This window comes from Budorcas taxicolor, chromosome 23 (assembly GCF_023091745.1).
Source record: "Budorcas taxicolor isolate Tak-1 chromosome 23, Takin1.1, whole genome shotgun sequence".
Taxonomy (NCBI): domain Eukaryota; kingdom Metazoa; phylum Chordata; class Mammalia; order Artiodactyla; family Bovidae; genus Budorcas; species Budorcas taxicolor.
Window position 1 is genome coordinate 13,354,156 of NC_068932.1, and position 22,259 is coordinate 13,376,414.

General features: G+C 42.1%; 1 protein-coding gene across 1 annotated transcript in view; it reads left to right on the forward strand.

The window, feature by feature from the left end:
- The first annotated feature begins 2,704 nt into the window (after positions 1–2,704).
- Positions 2,705–22,259, forward strand: part of TNKS2 (tankyrase 2) — a 63,853-nt gene continuing 44,298 nt past the window's right edge. The window contains 3 exon segments of the mRNA XM_052660643.1: positions 2,705–2,731; positions 2,734–3,091; positions 19,470–19,694. Of these exon segments, the coding sequence (XP_052516603.1) occupies positions 2,720–2,731; positions 2,734–3,091; positions 19,470–19,694 (595 nt within the window). The 5' untranslated portion in view covers positions 2,705–2,719.

Consider the following 22,259-nt stretch of genomic DNA (forward strand, 5'->3'; position numbering starts at 1 on the left):
ATAGAGTTCTCCAGGCCAGAATAATGGAGTGGGTAGCCTTTCCCTTCTCCACAGGATCTTCCCAACCCAGGGATCAAACCCAGGTCTCCCGCATTGCAGTTGGGTTCTTTACCAGCTGAGCCATAAAGGAAGCCCAAGAATACTGAAGTAGGTAGTCTATCCCTTCTCCAGTGGATCCTCCTGATCCAGGGATTGAACTGGGATCTCCTGCATTGCAGGTGGATTCTTTACCAACTGAGCTTAGGGAAGCCCAGTCCTACAATACCAAGGGTTAATGAGGACAGAGATTTTAAAAAGTCCTACACTTTCCTGGTAGCCACGTACGTTATAAACAATCTCTTTGGAAAACAATTTGGCTTTATTCTATAAAGTGAGCATTTGCTGCCTATGACTGAGTGACTGCTCTCATGGGTAGTCCATTTCTACTCCTGCAGTGTTTTTCAAACCTTTTGTCACCACTCATTTGTGTGTTCTGTGATCACTTAACTGGGAGTCATAACTAGCATTTTTGTAAACATTGAAGAGGTAAATATCATTTCATTATTTTGTGAAACTTTTGTTTTATATATGTGAGCATGTTTACTGGTTGAATACAGCAATCACCTTTCTTATGCTATGAATAGTGGTCAGAAAGTTCAAACACTTCTTATTTTGCACGTATGCACCAGGAGAATGTATACAAATGTTTGCAGCAGTACTTTAGAACAAAACTTGGAAACAAATCAAATAACCAGTAGACTTGTAAGTCTGTGGTATACTCACAAGACAACTCTATAAAACAATAATGACTGCTTGAGACTTACAAGCATCACAAGTGAAAAAAGACCTCACAGACTGATACTTTCAGAAAGCTCAAGAACAAATAAAGGTGAACAATATGCTGCTGAGGAATACACATATAGTAAGGGATTAATAACTGCAAATTAATAATTAGGGAATAAGAAAATTAGGGAATACACTTGGTAAGTAGATGATGGCACCCCACTCCAGTACTCTTGCCTGGAAAATCCCATGGACGGAGGAGCCTGGTAGGCTGCAGTCCATGGGGTCGCTAAGAGTCAGACACGACTGAGCGACTTCACTTTCACTTTTCACTTTCATGCACTGGAGAAGGAAATAGCAACCCACTCCAGTGTTCTTGCCTGGAGAATCCCAGGAACTGGGGAGCCTGGTGGGAGGCCATCTATGGGGTCACACAGAGTCGGACAAGACTGAAGTGACTTAGCAGCAGCAGCAGCAGCAGCAGCAAATAGATGAAACATGGAAAAATGATAGATTCAATACCACTGGTGGTGTACCAGTTCTTTAGGCGGATTCACAGATACTTATCATTATGCAGCATATTTAAAATCTATACTTATCGTGTGCATATATAATTATGTAATTTACACATTTATAAAAATGCCCCCATCCACGTAAAGCCTCTACCTTTTAGCACAATAGTGAGTTGATGATCCCAAACAAACGAACAAACACTGAATTTGGAAAGAAAAAAAAGGTTAAGAAGTTAAGACAACACAGGCGGGAGGCAAGCTGGGGAAGATGCTTGTCTGCATGCCAAGGGTCACATGTACCCGTTTAGGTAACCATTTGTTGTTGTTCAGTTGCTAAGCCCTGTCCAACTCTGTGCAACCCCAGGACTTCAGCATGACAGGCTCCTCTGTCCTCCACTATTTCTGGAGTTTGCTCAAACTCATGTCCATTGAGTTGGTGATGCTATCTATCACATCTTCTGCCGCCACCTTATCCTTTTGCTTCAATTTTTCCCAGCTTCAGGGTCTTTTCCACATGTATGTAACCATAGTTTTAAACAGTTTCTTAAAACCAGGGCATAGGTTAGGAAATGATCATGAACAGCTGTTATCACTCACTACCTTAGGCGTGAGAGTTAATTATGTGCTTTTCTTGCTTTCACGGCAAAAAAGAAATCAAAATTCATTAAACTTTGTCAGCGATGTGTATACCCAGTATATCCACACTTCAGCCAAGTCAGCATAATATATAGACTCATGATGGGTCCTTTAGTCCTAAGCTATTAACTATGGAAAGAGTAATTCATGTAAGCCATACCTCTCAATTATTTAGAATTGGAAAAAACTTTCAGTGCTTTCCTAATTTTCTTCACATTATCTTGGGGCAACTCATCCAAACTTCCCATCAAGCAACTCATTCATTTCTGAGAGGTGGCTCACAAAAAACAAAACGGCAGTTGCGGGGAAGGGAAGAGACAGTGGCAGGGAGAAACCTCCAGGACAAAGGGGTTGTGGGAGCTGAAAACATGGAAAATGTCCACAGTAAGAAGTCCAAATTAACATCCAAAATTGGGGGAAAGCTCTCAAAGGTTCTTTTCTGTGCAATAAGGAAATTCAGATTAAGAAATCCATTTTTTAATAAAGACATTAAGCAAAACATTCAACTTCAGCAAAACCCACCACAAAGATGGCGATGGGACGAAGCCCCTACCCCACCCGCGGCCAGCGGCGCTCGCCTCACATTTCCCACAAACCCCTCGGCGCGGCCCGCTGGCCAAAACCTGTCCGGCCTGCCTACCACCACCGCGCACGCGCGGCGCGACGTCACGTGCGCTCCCCGGGCTCAGCGGAGCTGGCGGGAGGGGCCTTGCCAGTTTCCGCCGCCGCGTCGCTTCTGAGCTCGAGCGGCGGGTTCTCGGTTCTTCCGCCGCGGCGGGGCAGTCGGGGGTCGCGAGGCCGATCGAGGGATGCGAGGTGGCGCGGCCATGGGACTGCGCCGAGCCCGGTGACAGCAGGGAGCCGAGAGGCCCGGGCCCTGAGCGCGTCTCCTCCGGGGAGCCTCGCCCTCCTGCTCGCGGGGCCGGGGCTCCTGCTGCCGTTGCTGGCGCTGCTGCTGGCGGCGGCGGCGGTGGCCAGAATAATGTCGGGCCGCCGCTGCGCCGGCGGGGGCGCGGCCTGCGCGGGCGCGGCGGCCGAGGCAGTGGAGCCGGCCGCCCGCGAGCTGTTCGAGGCTTGCCGCAACGGGGACGTGGAGCGAGTTAAGAGGCTGGTGACGCCCGAGAAGGTGAACAGCCGCGACACGGCGGGCAGGAAGTCCACCCCGCTCCACTTCGCCGCAGGTAAGCGGGACCAGCGCCGCCTTGCCTCGCCCAGACCCCACCTGCGCACCCGGGTTTGCAGGCCCGAAACCAGACACTGCTTCTCTCCCCCCGGCCTTTCCCCTTGGGACTCCGGTCCCGGTTCTCTTGATGTCGTCGAATGGGAGGTGAGCAGTTCCCTAGGTTTTAGGGGGTGAGTGTGCCACAGTCACTGGAAGTTGTTGTTATTGTTTTTTGTTTTTTTGCTTTATTTTGTTTCGACAATACCTGTACCCACTTCCGGTCTTACAACCCTAAAAGGCCTCTACAGGCTAGAAGGAGTAGGGGACGAAGTAAACCTTGTGAATTTTAAAGGCCAGTTATCTCCCAAACCTATCTTTCTTGCACTTTTCATTATAACTCTTAAAAGTCCTTTGTGTTACGTTCTTGAGGCTTGTGTCAAATGCGGGGATGTAATTTAGGAGGATCAGCTTAATGGCCCATTGACACATTAGCATTAATGGGTTTACGTGGGTAGCACTCATTGGCAAGTTTCTGGAGACGGACTGGAAATAGTCAAGTTTGGAAGAACTGAGGTCTGACTTAGGCTGGGTGCGGGATGCGTGAGGGTAGTCTCTGCCAGATACAAGTTGGGATGGAAAGTAGTATAATGCCAGCAAAGATGGTGCAGGGACTCTAGCTTGGGTCTAGATTTTAAATCGGAAGTAATCTCGCCTCATCCTGAGATTTAGATCGTTTGAATTACACACATACACACATATTTTTATATATGTTTACTAGGTTCATTTTATGATAGGTGTATTAAATTTAATGGAAGAATATAAAAACTAGAGATGGGACACAGCTTATTTCTATGAAGCATTTATAGTTTTCTCTTGGTAGGATTGTGATTGCACTCTGGAATGATGAGCCGAGAAACATAAGAAAGATTTCCTTGTTCACAAGCATTGCTTTTACGCTTTCAGTGGGAAATGTGTTTGTCTTAACCTGTACCTGATTTAGAATGTAAATACTACTGGGAAGTATGCTTTCTCTGTCAATTACAAATTTGTTGGGTTCCCATTGAGGAGCTTTGGAGAAGGTTTGGAGGACCGTTGGTGGGAGAACTAGAAACAGCCTGTGGGCAGTGGAAAGGGAAGACAAGAATACTCAAGTCTCATCTCACGTTTAGCTAGTTTTGCCTAAAATTTTGATGATCACCGCTGTCTCTGACTTGAATTGTCCTGCTTGTCCGTGTAGTCAGCATTTAAGCAACTGATTTGGGAAACTGTCATAACCGACTGATACATAATCCAAAGGGTAGTGTTACTCAGATTCTGTTTGCTTGATCTGTGGGATAAAAATAACCAAAGATCTTAGTTGCTACCTTTCAAGAATTTGTTGTATTAATGAGTTCATATCTGAAAATAGTAATATTTAGAGACTTAAGGTTATGGATTAGCTTCCTATTGACCTTGTTCCTCCCAACCATACCACCCTGAGCTCTGTCCCAACATCAGAGCACTTTTTACCAAACTGAAGTGGAAAACTTTGTGGTTTGTTCAAACTGAAATGGAAAACTTATTTTAGGAACCAGTTACGCCTCACAATTTACCCAAATTATCAGGTACAGGTAATAAGATTAAGAATTTAAGATATAAAAGTAATAAAAATTACTAATGGTCTATATTAAACCAGAGTTTTAAAGCTCTGCATTTAAACCCAGGTGTATAAGAAATTTTAATTAACTCTGTAAATTCAATCTGAGTTATTAAGATTAATGAGAGAGAACCTTCTTGCTCAAATTTTTAAATAAATGCATCCAGCTGCATTTTTTCTTAATATGTGGAGAATATATTTCATAAACTCTTTGTAGGTAGTGAGTTATTAGTTATGTTAACATGCACGTCAGCATGTCATTGGAAGTTCAGTGTAGGTGTGATTATGTAACAGCCTGACGGAGCAGTGTCCTGTGTTTGTACATTATAGGGTAAGCTGTAGGGGAACATTTTTTTTTTTTAAGCCAATTAAAACTTGGACATTTTATGGGAGGTGGGTAGGTATTATTTTGTCTTTTTGTTTCAATTCCAAGGAACAGGAATGAGAGATCGGTGCAAAGGAAAATGAATCACGATAGAACAGTTTAGAAAATTGGGTCTGTATTTTCATCTAAAATATTTAGTTCAGTTAAAGAATAATTGCTAGCCCTAAAGGAGTTAAGTTCTTGTGTCAAATGGAAAAAATAATCAGATAAACAGTAACTTTTATATTATCAGACTAGATTCCATTTCTTAAATAAGTATGCTTCAAGAAGTCACTGCTTGTCAGAAGTTTCCTCTTCAATCCCCCTGCCACCAGCCCCTTACCTATTCCCTCCCCTCCACACACACACAGGATGTGAATGAGTTTTTTGTGACATATTACAAAACTTGTAGAGGCAAGTTAGTGGTAGGAAAGCTGCAGCTCTGATTTTGCTAAAAGCAGTAAGATCTGAAATTCTTGACAGTATAATCCCCTAGAAAACAAGCAGGTTTCAGTAAAGCAGATTGCATCTCTGAACTTGCTTCTGAAAAAATGAAGAGGGCCAGAATCTTTGGGAGAAGGTCATCTTTTTGTCCATCATAGCCAAAGAAAGAAATACACAGCATTCTCAAGAATCTTAGAACAGAACAGAATTTTCTGGCTTGAGAATCTTAAATATGTTTTAAGATGTGCAGAGAATTGTTCAATGGAAAAAAAATGTAAAATAACATTCAGTTCAAAGAATTCAGGTTTAGAGATGGTAGAAAGAGATGATATATATGTATGGATATAGTTGTAGTTGGAGAAGACAAGTTGAAAAATAACTTGCATTGTTAGAGTTCTGGTTAAACAAAGTGAGTTTTGTTTTGTACTTAGTATGTTACTTTTCTGTATTTATAGTATGCTGCTCAGCCATGTACTTTGGGCTAGTCAGACTTCAGTTGCTACATTCAATTATGTATAAAGTATGCATATGAATTGCATATAAGGTTTCCCACTCCCCACACCAAGTGTGAAGTAGAGCACCTGGAATTTATTTTACAATCGGAAACCTACTTATTCTAGAGAGAAAAGAAGACTAAGGCTAAACAATGTTGCTATCCACATATGTGGAAGAAGTTAAGTAGACAAAGTGAGAGGATATGACTTGTGTGGCCTTTGCAGTCAAAGCTAGGGGCTAGTAGGTGAAAGGTTACAAGGAGTCAGGCTGCCTTTAACAATCTACTGAACTGTGGGATTGTCTGGGAGCCTCCTTACAGTGGTTGAATTGGGCCCTTTGAGAGGTGTGGAAAGGATTTCTGTCTAGGGAAGGCAATTGGACTGGTAGGTCAGAATCTGACTTGTATAAGAAAGTGAGATGATTTCTCCAGTTGAAGAGGTTAATAGCTTAGCTGCCAAGGGGCTTCCCTGGTGGTTCAGATGGTAAAGAATCCGCCTGCAATACAGGAGACTCAGGTTCAATCCCTGGGGCGGGAAGATCCTCTGGAGAAGGGAACAGCTACGCACTGCAGTATTCTTGCCTGGAAAATTCTGTGGACAGAGGAGCCTGGCAGGCTACAGTCCATGGGATTGTAGAGTCAGACACACTGAGCAACTGACACTTTTACTTTCAGCTGCCAAAGACATAATAGCTTTTGTGATTACCACTGATACCCTTTCCCAAAGTGGTGCTATTGAAGCCGTCCATTAATGTTGCAAAAGCATTTCCTTCTTTTGGCTGTAGGCCAACATCATAATTACGGGAGAGCCACAAAAAGTACCCCCATTTCTTACCTAGGGCTGGAATTATAGACTGTTTTCTGCTGTGGGGGATAATTAAATCCTGTATCAGTAGAAAACCCCTGTATCAAAGACCAGTCTATTTCAGACTTCAGATTTTTTTTTTTTTTTTTTTACTACCGGATCTCTTGTTATAGTATATTATCAAGACTTGAGTTACATTTTTTTCCTCAGCTGTTGGTGGATTTAGAGATAGGCAGTAGCCTTCAGTAGCAACCACTTTGGAGTACTTGTTTCAATATTTCTGCATTCAGATTGTTAGACTTTCATCACCCCAGAGGCCATGGCATCCTTTCCAAAGTTTCTCCTACTCTGACCAGACTATTTGTCCCAAGTTGAACTAGACAAAGCCTCCTCCTGTGTATTCCTCATTCTCAATAAATACGTGCAGGAAGTACTTCTTTCTGGATCTTAGTAAAGTTATTAGGTGGGTACAAAAGTAATTGTGGTTTTGGGCCATGAAATTTAAATCATCATAACTAGGCTCAAACACATGTCTATTAATAAAAATAGGAACCATTACAATCAACACATTTTTGCCAGTGAGAAATAAGTTTATTCCTGTAGTGTAAAAATCCATACTTAGGGGTTTGATGAGCTTTTGGAAAGCATTTTCTGCCTCCTACTGATTGTGGAAGTGTTTTCCCTGCAAAAAGTTGTTGAGATGCTTGAAGAAGTGGTAATCAGTTGGCGAGAGATCAGGTGAATATGGCGGATGAGGCAAACTTTGTCGCCCAATTCATTCAACCTTTGAAGTGTTGGTTGTGTGAGGTGTGGTCAGGCGTTGTCACGGAGAATTGTACCCTTTCAATTGACCAGTGCCGGCTGCAGGCATTGCAGTTTTTGGTGCATCTCATTGATTTGATGAGCATACTTCCCAGATGTGATGGTTTCAGAAAGCTGTAGTGGATTAGATGGGCAGCAGACCATGAAACTGACCATGACTTTTGGGGGGGCGCAAGTTTGGCTTTGGGAAGTGCTTTGGAGCTTCTTCTCAGTCCAGTCATTGAGCTGGTCATCTCCGGTTCTTATATAAAATCCACTTTTTCAGTCTGATTGAGAAATGGTTCTTTGTTTTTGAGTAGAGTAAGAGAAGAAAACTCCTCACGGTGATGGGTTGTTCTTTTTATTTGCGGTCAGCTCATGAGGCACCCACTTTTTTTTTCATCTTTCCGATTTGCTTCAAATACCAAACAACCGTAGAATGGTTGACGTTGAGTTGTTTGGCAACTTCTTGCGTAGTTGTGAAAGGATCAGCTTCGATGATTGCTCTTACTTGGTCGTTGTTGACTTCTGATGGCTGGCCACTACGCTCCTCATCTTCAAGGCTCTGGTCTCCTTAGCAAAACTTCTTGAACCACCACTGCATTGTAGTTCTTGGGCCAAAGGCATTGTTGATGTTTTGAGCTGTCCCCACTGCTTTATGACCCAGACCCATGTTGAACTTGAATAAAAAAATTACTCAAATTAGTTTTTTGTCTAGCATCATTTCTGTAGTCTAAAGTAAATATAAAATAACCAGCAAGTAGTAAGTCATTAGCAAAAAAAATAAGACATGTGCATTAAAATGATGTATAACATAACCACATTTATTTAAGAATGTAAACCACTATCAAATGGCAAAGTTCAACAATGTAAAACTGCAATTACTTTTGAACCAATCTAATAATAGTAAATGAGAAGTATAAAATGATAGCCTTTAAAAAATCTGACAAGAGTCCTGGCTGTGTAAGTCAAGCTGAAGGCTGCTTGACTAACATTCCCATCTTCTGGATCACAGGAGCCTTCTCTCTTTCACGGCATCTGTTGATATTTTCTGTTTTTTAATGTTTCCTTCTGACAAAGCTCTGTGTGATGCCTTGGGTTGGCAACACATAACTGTCATTGCATATTGGACCAGCTGTATCATCAGTGGCTCATTCCATCTTCAGGCTGTAAAAAGGGAGAGATGGGGGCTCTCAGTGAAATTTCCTGAGTCTTAAGTTGGTTTCTCTGTAGCGACTTCCAGTGCTTCACAACTTTCTGGAAGCCATTCAGATGAAAGCATGTTTCCAGTATAGCAGGAAAATATGATACTATTAACAGTAGTCATGGTTGGCAAGACAGTTCCTGGGACTGCAGAAACTGATGGCATCTGGATGGTAGTGAAACAAAAGGGAAATTGAATAGACTACTTTCTTAGTTGTCACAAATCATTAACTTCATATTTTCTGTGGAGGTTTTTTGCTTACTGTTCCAGCCAAAGTATCAGCTATACACTAAATAAATGCTTATCAAGTCCTCCTATATATCCAGTACGGGCCTTGTCCAGTGAACAGAAATGAACAGGACATCTTGCTAGCCATTTTATTGATCAGCAAGTTTAGTTTCCAAGTAAGCCAGTTTTGTTTCACTGTCAGGGCTCTATAGTGGATTCAAACTCAGTGTATAATTTCATCAGGATTTTCATGTTTGAAGATGAGTGCTGTTACATAATTGTAAAATAAAATCGCAGTGTAACCTGAGCAGCTATAACCACTGACTGTAGGCTTCTGATTCCTTTGTAAAGAGATCCTTAGGATATGGAGCTGGGTATCGACTCTTAAGGATATTCCTATTCATGTTTTACCTGGCCAGTGAGAGCGTGATCAGAACATACTTTGCAAAACTGTTTTTCTTCAAAAAATGAGTACATAACAGAAATGCTTTGAATTATTCCTGAGACTGTAAGAATGGGGATTGTATCAGGGATTAGTTCTTAGAGTTTGGGAAGCCACTAAAATCTAAAGGTTTCACCAAACTTCCAAAAGTAGATTTTAAAATTTGAAATAGCTCCCTACTGACCCCTTCTAAATAATTCCTTTCATTTCAAGAAGTGACTTCAAACACTCTAAATCTCAGACTCTTATCTACTCTCAGAATAGCAGCATGACCTGTATACACATATTATAGTCCTTACACTGTGACTTGGAAAACATGCTGATCTCTCTGTCAGCCTCCAGATGGGTTTCAGACCTCTTAATGGCTAGGAAATCATGTTGATACAGTTGTTGAGGTGAAAGTCCTCATCCGTGTCTTGGACTGTTGGTAATTATGTAGATAAAATCACCTTAACCCTTTCTCCCCATATCTCCTCCCTAGCTAAAACTTCAGTTTCAGTATTTAATTAAACACATCAGTATTGATTCTCTCTTGTTAACTCTGGTTTGAAGCAACCATCGTCTTTTCTCAGTGGTATTTTAACAAAAAGCTACTCTTGACCTTTGTTCAGCTTGATCACTAATCCTTTGTAACAGATAGCTTCCTGACACTATCTCATAAAACAGCCAGGTGTTCTGCTATAGCTATTTCTGTGCCCACCTCACACCCCTTTTTTGGGAAGTTACTCTGTGAGTCACCATTTTGACTACTTCAGACAACATTACCACTGAAGAAATAGGGATCCTTCTCAAGGTCCTTGAGTACATCAAGTACCTTTCCAAAGAAAGAGATATCTTTACTAACTTTTCTTTATTCTGATTCTTTTTCTCTTATTCTCCAACTGAAGTCTTTAATAAAAGCTTTTCTTCCAGGTGGATGCTGAGTGGCTGAAATAGCAGAACCACTGATTGGGGCAGCTGGGGGTGGCTCACTTGGGAGGACAGTGTGATCAGCAGTGCCCAGGCTACGATAAGGAATATTCGGGCCAGAGACCTTTCTTCCTGGAAATTTTCCCTCTTGGCTTTTGCAGTGCTATTCTTTCTAAGTTGTACTTCTCAGTCTCCTTTTCTCATACCATGATGTATTTTTTCAGCAAATATGAACAGATTTTTTTGTTGCTGTGTGCCAGGCAGTGTACAGACACTGGGAAAGTAGGGATGAATTAAGATAGACATTGACCCTCTTGTTACGGAGTTCAGGAGATTAGTACTGAACAGTAATTAGAAGTTTTAATAAGTACCAGAGGATACTGCTGTGAATAGCAAAGGGAAAACCCTTGTGTTTTTTCTGGAGCTTGAGTTCTAATGGAGGAGAGGGGGAAACCAACTAAATTGATTGTATGACTGTGCAGAATGGACCACTTTAGATAGAATGATCAGGGATGGTCTCTTTAAGGTGGGGACATTAGACAGTGAATAGAAATGCAAAGAACATGGGAGAAGGAGGCCAAGCAGACAGGCAGCATATGCTAAAGTAAGGTTAGTACGCTTGGTGAACCGAAAGAAAGCTGGATCACGGTTCAGAAAGGGAAAAGTGGTTTGAAATGAAGTCGGAGAAGTAGGTAAGGGCCAGTTCAGGCAGCAGGCCTTGTAGGCCATGGTAGCAGGATTGAATTGTATTCTAAGAGTGTCAGTGGGAAGTCAATGGATTACTTTAAATGGGGGTATGATATGAGGGTTGTTTTTAAAAGGTCGCTGGGGACAGTGAAAATGTGAGGCCCGATTAAGGAGACTTTTGCAGTGGTTCAGGCTGGAGACATTTGGGCTTGGGCGGGGGGGTGGTTGGGCAATGTCAGTGGAATGAAGAGAAGTTAGGGAACGTGTTGAGTTTGAGATGCCTTCGAAATACCCAGGTGAAGGTATGTCTAGTAAACAGTCTGGAATTCAGGTGAAAAATCTAGACTGGAGATTTCAATTTGCAGGTCATGTATCTAGGTGGTATTTAAAGCCATAGGAGAAGATGAGGGGAAAAGAGGGAAGAGAACTGAGTCTTGAGGAGTCCCAGCATTTAAAAATCAGGTGGAATAAGCAGGAAGCCCCTAAGGAGGTAGGACATGGCCGAAACTTGGATTTCTCACCTTCTGCCACAGAGCTCTTCAGTCTGTAACCTTCCTGTCCCAGTTGATGCTAACCCCACTCCTCCATTCCTCAGTCCAAAAGCCTTGGAGTCAGCCGTGACTCCTCCCTTGCCCCCACCTTCTCTTAACCTCCTCACCCTCTCACCCTTAGCCTCACCCCACATCCAGGCTGAGAGCAAACTATGGTGGCCCTACCTTCAGAGTACCCAGAACCTGCCACTTCATATTCTGACAGGTGCCACCACATTATGGTCCAAACTACCATGGTCTTTCATTGGTTTCTAACCTAGACCCCCGTAAATCTTGTCTCAACCCAACAGCCAGAGGGTACTTTTCAGATAGGTCATATCATGTAATTTACCAGCTCAGAATCCTACGATGACACTCCCTTTTTCCTTACAGTAAAAAAGCCAGAATTCCTACAGTGGTCCTCAAGCCTCTGTAGCTGGTGCTGGTTACTTCTGACCTCACCTCCTCTTCTGCTACCCCTTGTTCAGCTCCATCTATTCTAGTCTTCTGTCGGTCCGTAGGGCTCGTTCTCTCTCCTTCAAGTCTTGCGTCAGATGTCACCGTCTCCGCAAGGCCTATGGTGACCTCGCTGTTGTACTTTATGACCCCCTCCATATACACACTCTGATCACCTTTTTCTTTTTTTTTTTTTTTTTGCTGGATCTTCGCTGCTGCTCGGGCCTTTCTCTGGTTGTGGTACTCGGGCTGCTTCTTGCGGTGGCTGTTTGCAAAGCGCGGGCTCTAGGGCCCTTGGGCTCCAGTAGCTGCAGCTTTTGTGCTCTAGAGCACAGGCTCGATAGTTGTGGCGCGGGCTTCGTTGCTCCACAGCACGTGGGCCCTTCTGGATCAGGCACTGAACTTGGGTCTTCTGTGCTGGCAGCCTGATTCTTTACCGCTGAGCCACGAGGGAATCCCCGACCACGTCTTCTCTTTTTCTAATGACCTTCTAACATACTTACTTTGTGCGTTTGTTGTTCATCTCCTCCACCTCCATGGAAGTTCCTCAAAGGCAGATATTTGGTCTGTTCTGTACACTCGTAAGTCAGAGGCACCCCGAAAAGTGTCATCACATGGTTGATTCCCTGATCATTTGGTTTCTTTTTTGGTTTAAGTCTTGATTGAATTTGTCTCAATATTATTTTTGTTTTTCATTTTGTTTTTGTTTGGCTTCGAGGCTTGTGGGATCTAAGCTCCCCAACCAGGGATCAAACTTGCACCCCCTGCATTGGAAAGTGAAGTCTTAACCACTGGACTACCAAGGAAATCCCTCCCTGATCATTTGTTAAATGAACAGATGAGGCACGAAAAACCAGAAAGGTGTGATGTCATGGAAACTCAGAGATATTTTTCACAAGAGAGGGATTAGTCAGTTGTCAAGTCAGTTGCCAAATGTTGCTGAGAGATCTAGTCAAATGAGAACAGACATGTGTCCTTTGGGTTTGGCAACATGGAGGTTGTAGGTGGCCTCGATGAAAGCAGTCATAAAGAAGAAGCCAGACTGGATTTGAAAGAGGAGTAAATGCGAAATAGAGAATTGGGGACAGTCTGTAGGGTTTTCCTGGTGGTTCCGATGGTAAAGCATCTGCCTACAGTGCGGGAGACCTGGGTTCGATCCTTGGGTCGGGAAGATCCCCTGGAGAAGGAAATGGCAACCCACTCCAGTATTCTTGCCTGGAAAATCCCATGGATGGAGGAGCCTGGTAGGCTACAGTCCATGGTGTCCCGAAGAGTTGGATACAACTGAGCAACTTCACTTTCACTTTCCTAGAGGGTTGAATATGCAGGGGAGCAGAGAAATGGGCATGTGAATTCAAGGAGAATATTTTTAATAAAATGGAACGTAAAGAACATGCTTACACACTGTTGGGAATGATCTGGCGGAGAGGGAGAGATTGATGTGGATAGGAATACCTTGAGAAGGTGAGAAAGTGTAAGATGAGAAGGGATTGATCTTTGATACGAAACATACTTCTTTCAACAGAACAGAAAACTAGTGTTCTCTAGTCAGCTTCATTTTCTTGCATGGCTTCAAACACCATCTTTACGGTCAAGACTTCAAAGTGTCAGTTGTTAGTTCATACTAATTTCCTTAGTTAGAAATACACAGAACCTTCTACTTATTGGACATTTGTTCCTCAAACAGATGTCCAAAAGCATTTAAGCATTTCCAAAAACAAATAATCTTATCTTAGTAAATATCCTGTTTTCCTTTATATTTTGGATGTCCGATTGTCATCTTCTTTCCCCAAATTAAAGAAGTTGCCAGATACTGTCAGTTTTCTCTTTTTAGTTACTCCTGGCAACATTGTATGTAATAGGAAAAGAGTAGAAACAACCCAACTATTCATGAGAAAGGGACTAGTTTAATTTTGATGGTTGTTGTTCAGTCGCCCAGCCATATCCAATACTTTGCAACCCCAGGCCTCCCTGTCCCTCAGCATCTCCCAAAGTTTGCCCAAGCTCATGTCCATTGCATCAGTAATGCCATCCAACCAGCCATCTCATCCTCTGATGCCGTCTTCTCTTTCTGCCCTCAATCTTTCCCAGCATCAGGGACTTTTCCAATGAGTCAGCTGTTCCCCTCAGATGATCAAAATACTGGAGTTTCAGCTTTAACATCAGTCCTTCCAGCGAGTATTCAGGGTTGATTTCCCTTAAGATTGGTTTTATCTCCTTGCTGTCCAAGGGACTCGGAGGAGTCTTCCCCTCACCACAGTTGGAAGGCATTACTTATTTGGCACTCTGCCTTCTTTACTGTCAGCTCTCATAACCGTATGTGACCACTGGGAAGACCATAGCCTTGACTGTCCAGACCTTTGTTGGCAGTGTAATGTCTCTGGTTTTCAACACACTGTCTAGGTTTGCCATAGCTTTCCTGCCAAGAGGCAGACGGCTTCTGATTTCATGGCTGCAGTCACCATCCACAGTGATTTTAGAGCCCAAGAAGAGGAAATCTGTCGCTGCTTCCACCTTTCCCCCCCTCTATTTGCCATGATGTAATGGGACCAGATACCATGACCTTACTTTTTTTAATATTTAATTTTAAGGCGACTCTTTCACTCTCCTCCTTCACCCTCATCAAGAGGCTCTTTAGTTCCTCTTCGCTTTCTGCCATTCGAGTGGCAGGTTGAGGTTGTTGATGTTTCTCCCGCCTATCTTGATTCCAGCTTGTAACCTATCCAGCCTGGCATTTCGCATGATGTGTTCAGCATATTGATTAAACAAACAGAGTGACAGCAGACAGCTCCGGCATACTCCTTTTTCGATCTTGAACCAGTCAGTTGTTCCATATAGGGTTCTAACTGTTGCTTCTTGACTCACATACAGGTTTCTCAGGAGCCAGGTGAGATGGTCTGGTAGTCCTATCTCTTTAAGAGCTTTCCACAGTGTATTACAGTCCACAAGTCAAAGGCTTTGGCGTAATCGATGAAATAGAGGTAGATGTTTTTCTGGAAATTGCCTAGCTTTCTCTGTGATCCAGTGAATGTTGGCAGTTTGAGCTCTGGTTCCTCTTCCTTTTCTAAACCCAGCGTGGGCATCTGGAAGTTCTTGGTTTGCATGATGCCGAAGCCGAGCATGCAAGAGTGTAAGCATGCCCTTGCTAGCGTGGCAGGTGAGTGCCATTGTCTGATGGTGAGTGCATTCTTTGGTACTACCCTTTTGGGAGAATTAGGGTGAGGATTGACCTTTTCCAGTCCTGTGGCCACTGCTGGGTCTTCCAGCAGTGGAGGTAATGAAAAGATTCAAGGGATTAGAACTTGTAAGTAGTGTGCCTGAAGAGCTATGGACGGAGGTCTGTAGTGCTGTACAGGAGGCAGCCAACCAAGCCATCCCAAAGAAAAAGAGAAGCAGAAAGGCAAGGTGGCATCTGAGGAGGCCTTACAGACAGCTAAAGAAAGAAGAGAAGAGAAGAAACAAGGGAGAAAGGGAAAGGCACATCCAACCAAACGCAGATTTCCAAAGAACAGCATGGAGAGACAAGAAGGCCTTCTTCAGTGAGCAGTGTATAAAACTAAAAACAACAGAAGAAAGACTAGAGAGCTCGTCAGGAAAAAGGGAGATATCAAGGGAACATTTTGCCCAAAGATGGGCAAAATAAAGGACGGACACGGTAGAGACCTAGTAGACGCTGAAGAGATGGAGAGAATTCATGGAAGAGCTGCACAGAAAAGGTTTAAATGAACCAGGTTACTACGATGGTGTGGTCAGCCACCCAGAGCAAGACCTTCTGGACAGCGCAGTCGAGTGGGCCTTTAGAAGCACTACTGTTAATAAAGCTAATGGATGTGACGGAATTCTAGTAGAACTCTTCAAAACCCTAAAGGATGGTGCCATCAAGGTGTTGCACTCAGTATGTCAGCAGATCTGGAAGAAGATTCATGAGAAAGGAACTAGTTTATAAATTGTTTTTTTTTTGTTCAGTTGCCCAGTCATGGTCTTTGCGACCTATGGACTGCAGCACGCCAGGCTTTCCTGTCCCTCACCATCTCCCAGTTTGCCCAAGTTCGTGTCCATTGCATTGGTGATGCCCTAAAACTAGTTTAATTTTGATACTTGCAATCAATGAAATGTGTGGCTATCAGAGTTGATTTGTAGGATATTATTAGCTTTTTTAAAAGGCAGATGCAAAGCAAGGTTTTAAAATATACTTATTAGTAGGCAATTTGCTTGTCCTTCAGTGGCCATTCATATTTTACAGCAGTGTTTTTCATACTGTTTCTTTGCGATGCCTCTGAAGTAGAGGGATAATTTCGTTTGGGTCTTTGAGGAGAAGAAGGCAGGTTCAGCCTGAATAGTATTATTTTAAATTGAATTCAGTTAATTTGCAACTCTGTGCGTGCCAACTGTGTACCAGGCATTGGGTATTTTTGCAGCAAACAAGACACATATTGGGATTTTATATAAGATTTCATTAGGAAGTGTTAACTCAGAAAGGCTTATGCACCTCCATGTTCAGTGCAGCATTTTTTCTTTTCTTCCTGTTTTTTAAAATTGAAGTATAGTTAATTTATAGTGGTGTGCTGGTTTCTGGTGTGCTGCACAGTGATTTAGTTGTGTGTGTGTGTGTGTGTGTATTCTTTTTCATATTGTTTTTCCATTATAATTTATTACAAGACATTGATATAGTCCCTGTGCTATATAATAGGTCCCTGATGATTATCTGTTTTATAAATACTAGTTTGAATCTGCTAATCCCAAGCTCCTAATGTACTGATCCCCTCAGTTCCCTTTTGGGAACCATAAGTTATTTTCTTTGTCTGTGAGTCTGTAATTCTTTGCAACCCCAGTGAACTGCATAGCACTCCATACTCCTCTGTCTTCCACTATCATACCATGCTTTAGAAGTGATACTTGATATTTGTCTTATCCATTCCTCTGTCGAGGGACATTTAAGTTGCTTCCATGTCTTGGCTATTGTAAGTAGTGCCAGTGCAACATTGTTTACAAAAGCTAAGACATGGGGAAAAAACCTAAGTGCCTGTCCAGGTATGAATGGATAAAGAAATTGTGGTGTACATACACGATGGAATATAATTCAGCTGGAAAAAAAATTGATATCTTGCCATTTGCAATAGCATGGATGGACTTTCAGATATTAAGCTATGTGAAGTTAAATCCTGGGCATGTAATATACAGCATGAAGACTATAGTCAATAATGCTGCATTATATATTTGAAAGTTGCTAAGAGAGTAGATCTTAAAAGTTCTCATCACAGGAAAAAATACCTATATGTGGTGGTAATGTTAACTAGATTTATTGTGTTCGTTTTGCAGTATATACATGAAGGAAATGGCAACCCACTCCAGTACTCTTGCCTGGAGAATTCCGTGGACAGAGAGCCTGGTGGGCTGCTGTCCATGGGGTTGCACAGTCGAACACGACTGAAGTGACTCAGTATGCATGCATGCGTGCAGTATATACAAATCATATCATTATGTGATACACCTGAAACTAATATAACCTTATATGTTAATTATGTCTCAGTTTTTTTCCTAGGCAAAAAAAGATTTCCTTTAAGTCTGTTGCCTGAAAGCAGCTTGAGAAACACTGTAGTCTGTAGGACAAAATCCAGGTACCACCTTAGTGTGGCTGAAAAGATTCTTCCTTTTTCGACTTCTGCCGACGTGGCCGTTCTTTGTCCTAGCCGCTATAATGATTTGCTCTTTCACGCTTGTGTACATTCTGTTTCTCCTGCTTGAATTGCTGTGTTCTTCCCTTGTTTAGCTTCTTCCTACTCCCTCTTGTCTCCTAACCTCTCTTCTCTTCTCACCTTTCTTCTCTCTTCATTCTCCTAGTGATCTCTTCATTTCTAATGGAAGCCTTCCGCTCAGGTGTCATCACTGGACTCTTCTCTGGGATCGTCCTTCCTGTTCTTTGCTTTGCACTAATTTAGATAGTCTCTTCTTTGAGCTCTAGTAGCATTTTATATATACCTCTTTTATGAGTTATAGTATACTAAAACTACTAGTTCTAATTGTTTTTCCACATCCTAAATTGTAAGCTCTTTGAAAATAGGAGCTCAGTCCCAGGTGTTCATTGGAAGGACTGATGTTGAAGCTGAAACTCCACTACTTTGGCCACCTGATGCGAAGAGCTGACTCATTGGAAAAGACTCTGATGCTGGGAAAGATTGAGGGCAGAAGGCGAAGGGGACGACAGAGGATGAGATGGTTGGATGGCATCACCGACTTGATGGACGTCGGTTTGGGTGGACTCTGGGAGTTGGTGATGGACAAGGAGGCCTGGCGTGCTGGGGTTCATGGGGTTGCAAAGGGTCAGACACGTCTGAGCGACTGAGCTGAACTGAGGATAGGAAGAGTCAAAGACTGAGAATAGGGGGAATCAAAGATATCGGTGTCTCTGACATAGAGCTTAGCAATATTTAGACAAAACAAAACAGTTAATGTCTTCAGTCATCTAACTTTTCCCTCAGCTACAGCCAGACCAGTCCCAGATGTACCCCTTGGAAAGATTATATGTTTTTGCTTTCTCATTCAACTCTATTTTGGTCTTAGAAGGACTGCATTCAGTCTTGATAGTTGTAAGAATATTCTGGTAAAATTTCAGATGAGTGAAAAGGTCTTCTCTCTCTCTCTCTCCCAATACTCATGTATATCTTCCCATCTGCTTTAACATATATCTGAAGTCCTTTTCCTTTAACAATTAATTGTAAAAAGATTTTAGGTGCTATTATATGTAAGAGATTGAAACTCATCGGTACTAAACCTGTAAACCAATATAAACGAGTTGTCAGACTTCTTCGGGCTTTTTTGTTCCGGGGGCAGTTGCAGCAGAACTATGGGAGCTGGGTTTTAAAGGAGGCCTCTTGCTAGGCAGAGTTGCTTGTGTTGTGCAAGTGGCAGAGTAGGCGCTCCTTCAAGGATACTCCTGTCACACTTTTGCCTAGTGTCACCTCTCTTTGTCTTCAGTACAAACTTTCTGTTGCTTTCTCATGGTCCCCCAATTCAGTAGATACGTTTTATGAGATTGGATGTGGGAAAGGGAGTCTAGCAAGAGTTGGTCAGTGTATACTTTGAATACATAACAAAATATGCAGAACCCGTTATTTGCAATTAGGAATGCTGTTGTAGAGTGGGAAACATTTGAACTTCGGGCTTTCAGTGACTAATTACATAACCTTCCTCTGAAGTTAGTAGTAGTACTGCCTAATGCATCAGAGAGACCCTTTGGCTTTCTCATTAAGATTAGTTAGTGATGTATTTCATCAGTGAATTTTTGTATCTGTTAATGTTTTGCATCCCAAAATACGTTAGTATGACGTGTATTTATTGCTTCTATCTTGGTATATTTTCTTTGGAGAACTTAAATGTGGATGATTTACTTTCTTCCAGGTTTTGGTCGGAAAGATGTAGTTGAATATTTGCTTCAGAATGGCGCAAACGTCCAAGCACGCGATGATGGGGGGCTTATTCCTCTTCATAATGCATGCTCTTTTGGCCATGCGGAAGTGGTCAATCTCCTTTTGCGACATGGTGCAGACCCAAATGCTCGTGATAATTGGAATTACACTCCTCTCCATGAAGCTGCAATTAAAGGAAAGATTGATGTTTGCATCGGTAAGACTGTTTACATTCCAGAATTTTTCAGAAATAGTTTGTAACACTGAATCTAAATTGAATTTATTTGTTAATGTGATCAAATTTTGCCAGACTGAATTTAAATATTTAGGAAGACTTAATGATTAACCTAGTCACTGTTTACTGAGTGTCTTTTTGAATGTGGTACTGAGCTTAAAATTTTTAGATGATAGAGTAGTACAGAATTTCTTTTCTTCGGAAGTGTGGATTCTCTTGGGACTGATACCCACAAAGAACCAGATGAAGGCATGGTGGAAGTGAACTGAGAGTGTTAGAGGATAATAGTGCAGTGAATGGGCTAGAGTTGAGTCACTCCTTTATAAGTCTTCCTAGGAAGTATTGGGGAGAAAGATTCCAAAGGGAAGTGTGTAGACTACTTCATAAGGAGCTTTGAATTCCAGATTAAGGAGCTTTTTGTGTGGATAGTGTGGAATCATTGATAACTTTTAAGGAGGGGACAGTGTGATGAGAGCAGTGTATTTAGGAAGAGTGATTTGGTAGAGGGCTGAGTGGGCTGCATGACATTAGGAAGACTAGGAAGCTGTACAATAACGCACATGAAGAAGGATGAAGGCATGAACTAGGATGGTTGTGGGAGAGTAGAAATGGTAGCATAAGTAAAGAAGTGTTTGGAGAAAAAATTGTCAGTCATGTAGGATACTTTAATGAAATAGAATTTGCCTAACAGGTTAATCACTGACAAAAAGTTACATGTGAGAAGGCTGCTTATTTGAGAGTTGTCATTAACCCAGTATTGACTTTTCTGAGCCTAGAGAGTCAGAGATTTTGGACTCCGCTACCTTACTTCTATTTCCTGATGCAAAACAGGGACATTTTAAATCCTTGCTATCTAGAAAGCCAGTTCCATGCACTAGGAAAAGTCTAGGGAACCTTTTTTGTTCTCTCTCCCCCCCAACCCAACCTCAAATCACTTTATACGAAAGTCATGAGCTTAGTTTGAATTAGGTTAGGTAATTTATAAAGATAAGAAAAAGATTACCTAGTAATGTCTGTCCAGTTCTCCTTTCCTGTGTGTTACCTTTTTTGGTTTGTTTTTATCTTCTGTGTTATCTGTCCTCTGCTCAGAATCCTTTTCTGTTCTGTGAGTTTCAGGCCTATTGATACTTAGTTTTAATAATGTAGAGTTTTTCAAATATAGTGATGTGTCTGCACTGTCCAGTGTGGGCTTCCTAGATGGCACTAGTGGAAAAGAACCTGTTTACCAGTGCAGAAGACATAAGAGATGCAGGTTTGATCGCTGGGTCAGAAAGATCCCCTGGAGGAGGGCGTGGCAACCCACTCCAGTATTCCTGCCTGGAGAATCCCATGGACAGAGGAGCATGGAGGGCTATAGTCCATAAGGTCACAAAGAGTCAGACATGATTGAGCTACTTGGCACATACGCACACACGTCTGGTGTGGTAGTTGAAATCTTGTAATGTGGCTAATTCAAATTGAGATGTACTATAAGGGGAAAATACGTACCAGATTTCAAAGTCTTTGTATGAATAAAAGGAATACGAAGTTACCTCAATTTTGTATGGATTGCAGTATTAATGTACATATTGAAATAGCAATATTTGGGGTATATTGACTTAAATAAGACATGTTAAAATTATCCTCTTTTTGTTTTTATAATCTGGATGCTGCTAAGTCGCTTCAGTCGTCTGCGACTCTGTGTGACCCCATAGATGGCAGCCCACCAGGCTCCCCCGTCCCTGGGATTCTCCAGGCAAGAACACTGGAGTGGGTTGCCATTTCCTTAAGTGAAAAGTGAAAGTGAAGTCGCTCAGTCGTGTCCGACTCTTAGCGACGTCATGAACTGCAGCCTACTAGGCTCCTTCGTCCATGGGATTTTCCAGGCGAGAGTACTGGAGTGGGCTGCCATTGCCTTCTCCGAATCTGGATGCTAGAAAACTTTAAATTACATATGTGGCTCACATTTTTTTTCTTTTGGACATTGCTGTTAGAGATAGGAGTATAGTGGAATGAACAGGAGCTGAGCTTCCCTTTCTGCATGTATTTGCCTGTCTTTCCCCAGCTTTTTTTATAGAGTATGCTGGAGTATCTTTATATAATCAAATAACATTATGTACAGAGTATAGCACAACTCTTCTCTTTTTAATGTGCTTTGAGTTATAATGTGGAAAGCTTTGATTGGGGGCTCATTAACCCTACAGAGTAGTTTTCTCTTTCCCTCCCTCCCCTCCTCTCTTCCTTCCTCTCTCTCTCCGTTTCTTCCTTCCTTCTTTCTCAAATTCCACAAATCCCTATTCTTGGGCTATTCGTAGCTTTAGAAAATTCATTTTTGTTATTATGAGTAATCTTTCTGACTTAAGCAGTGTTCATTTGATATGAGAAAACAGAAAACAAGCTTTCAAGTAAACTTGCCTTTTAATTCTCTATCTGTCCTTGGTCATTTGTTTAACAGAGGAGAATCTGACATTAAACTCAGCAGACAGATATTTAATGTGTCTTAATACATTAAATAATGGAATATTTTATATAGTTTTATCTTTAAAATACAGCATTTTTCTACTATCA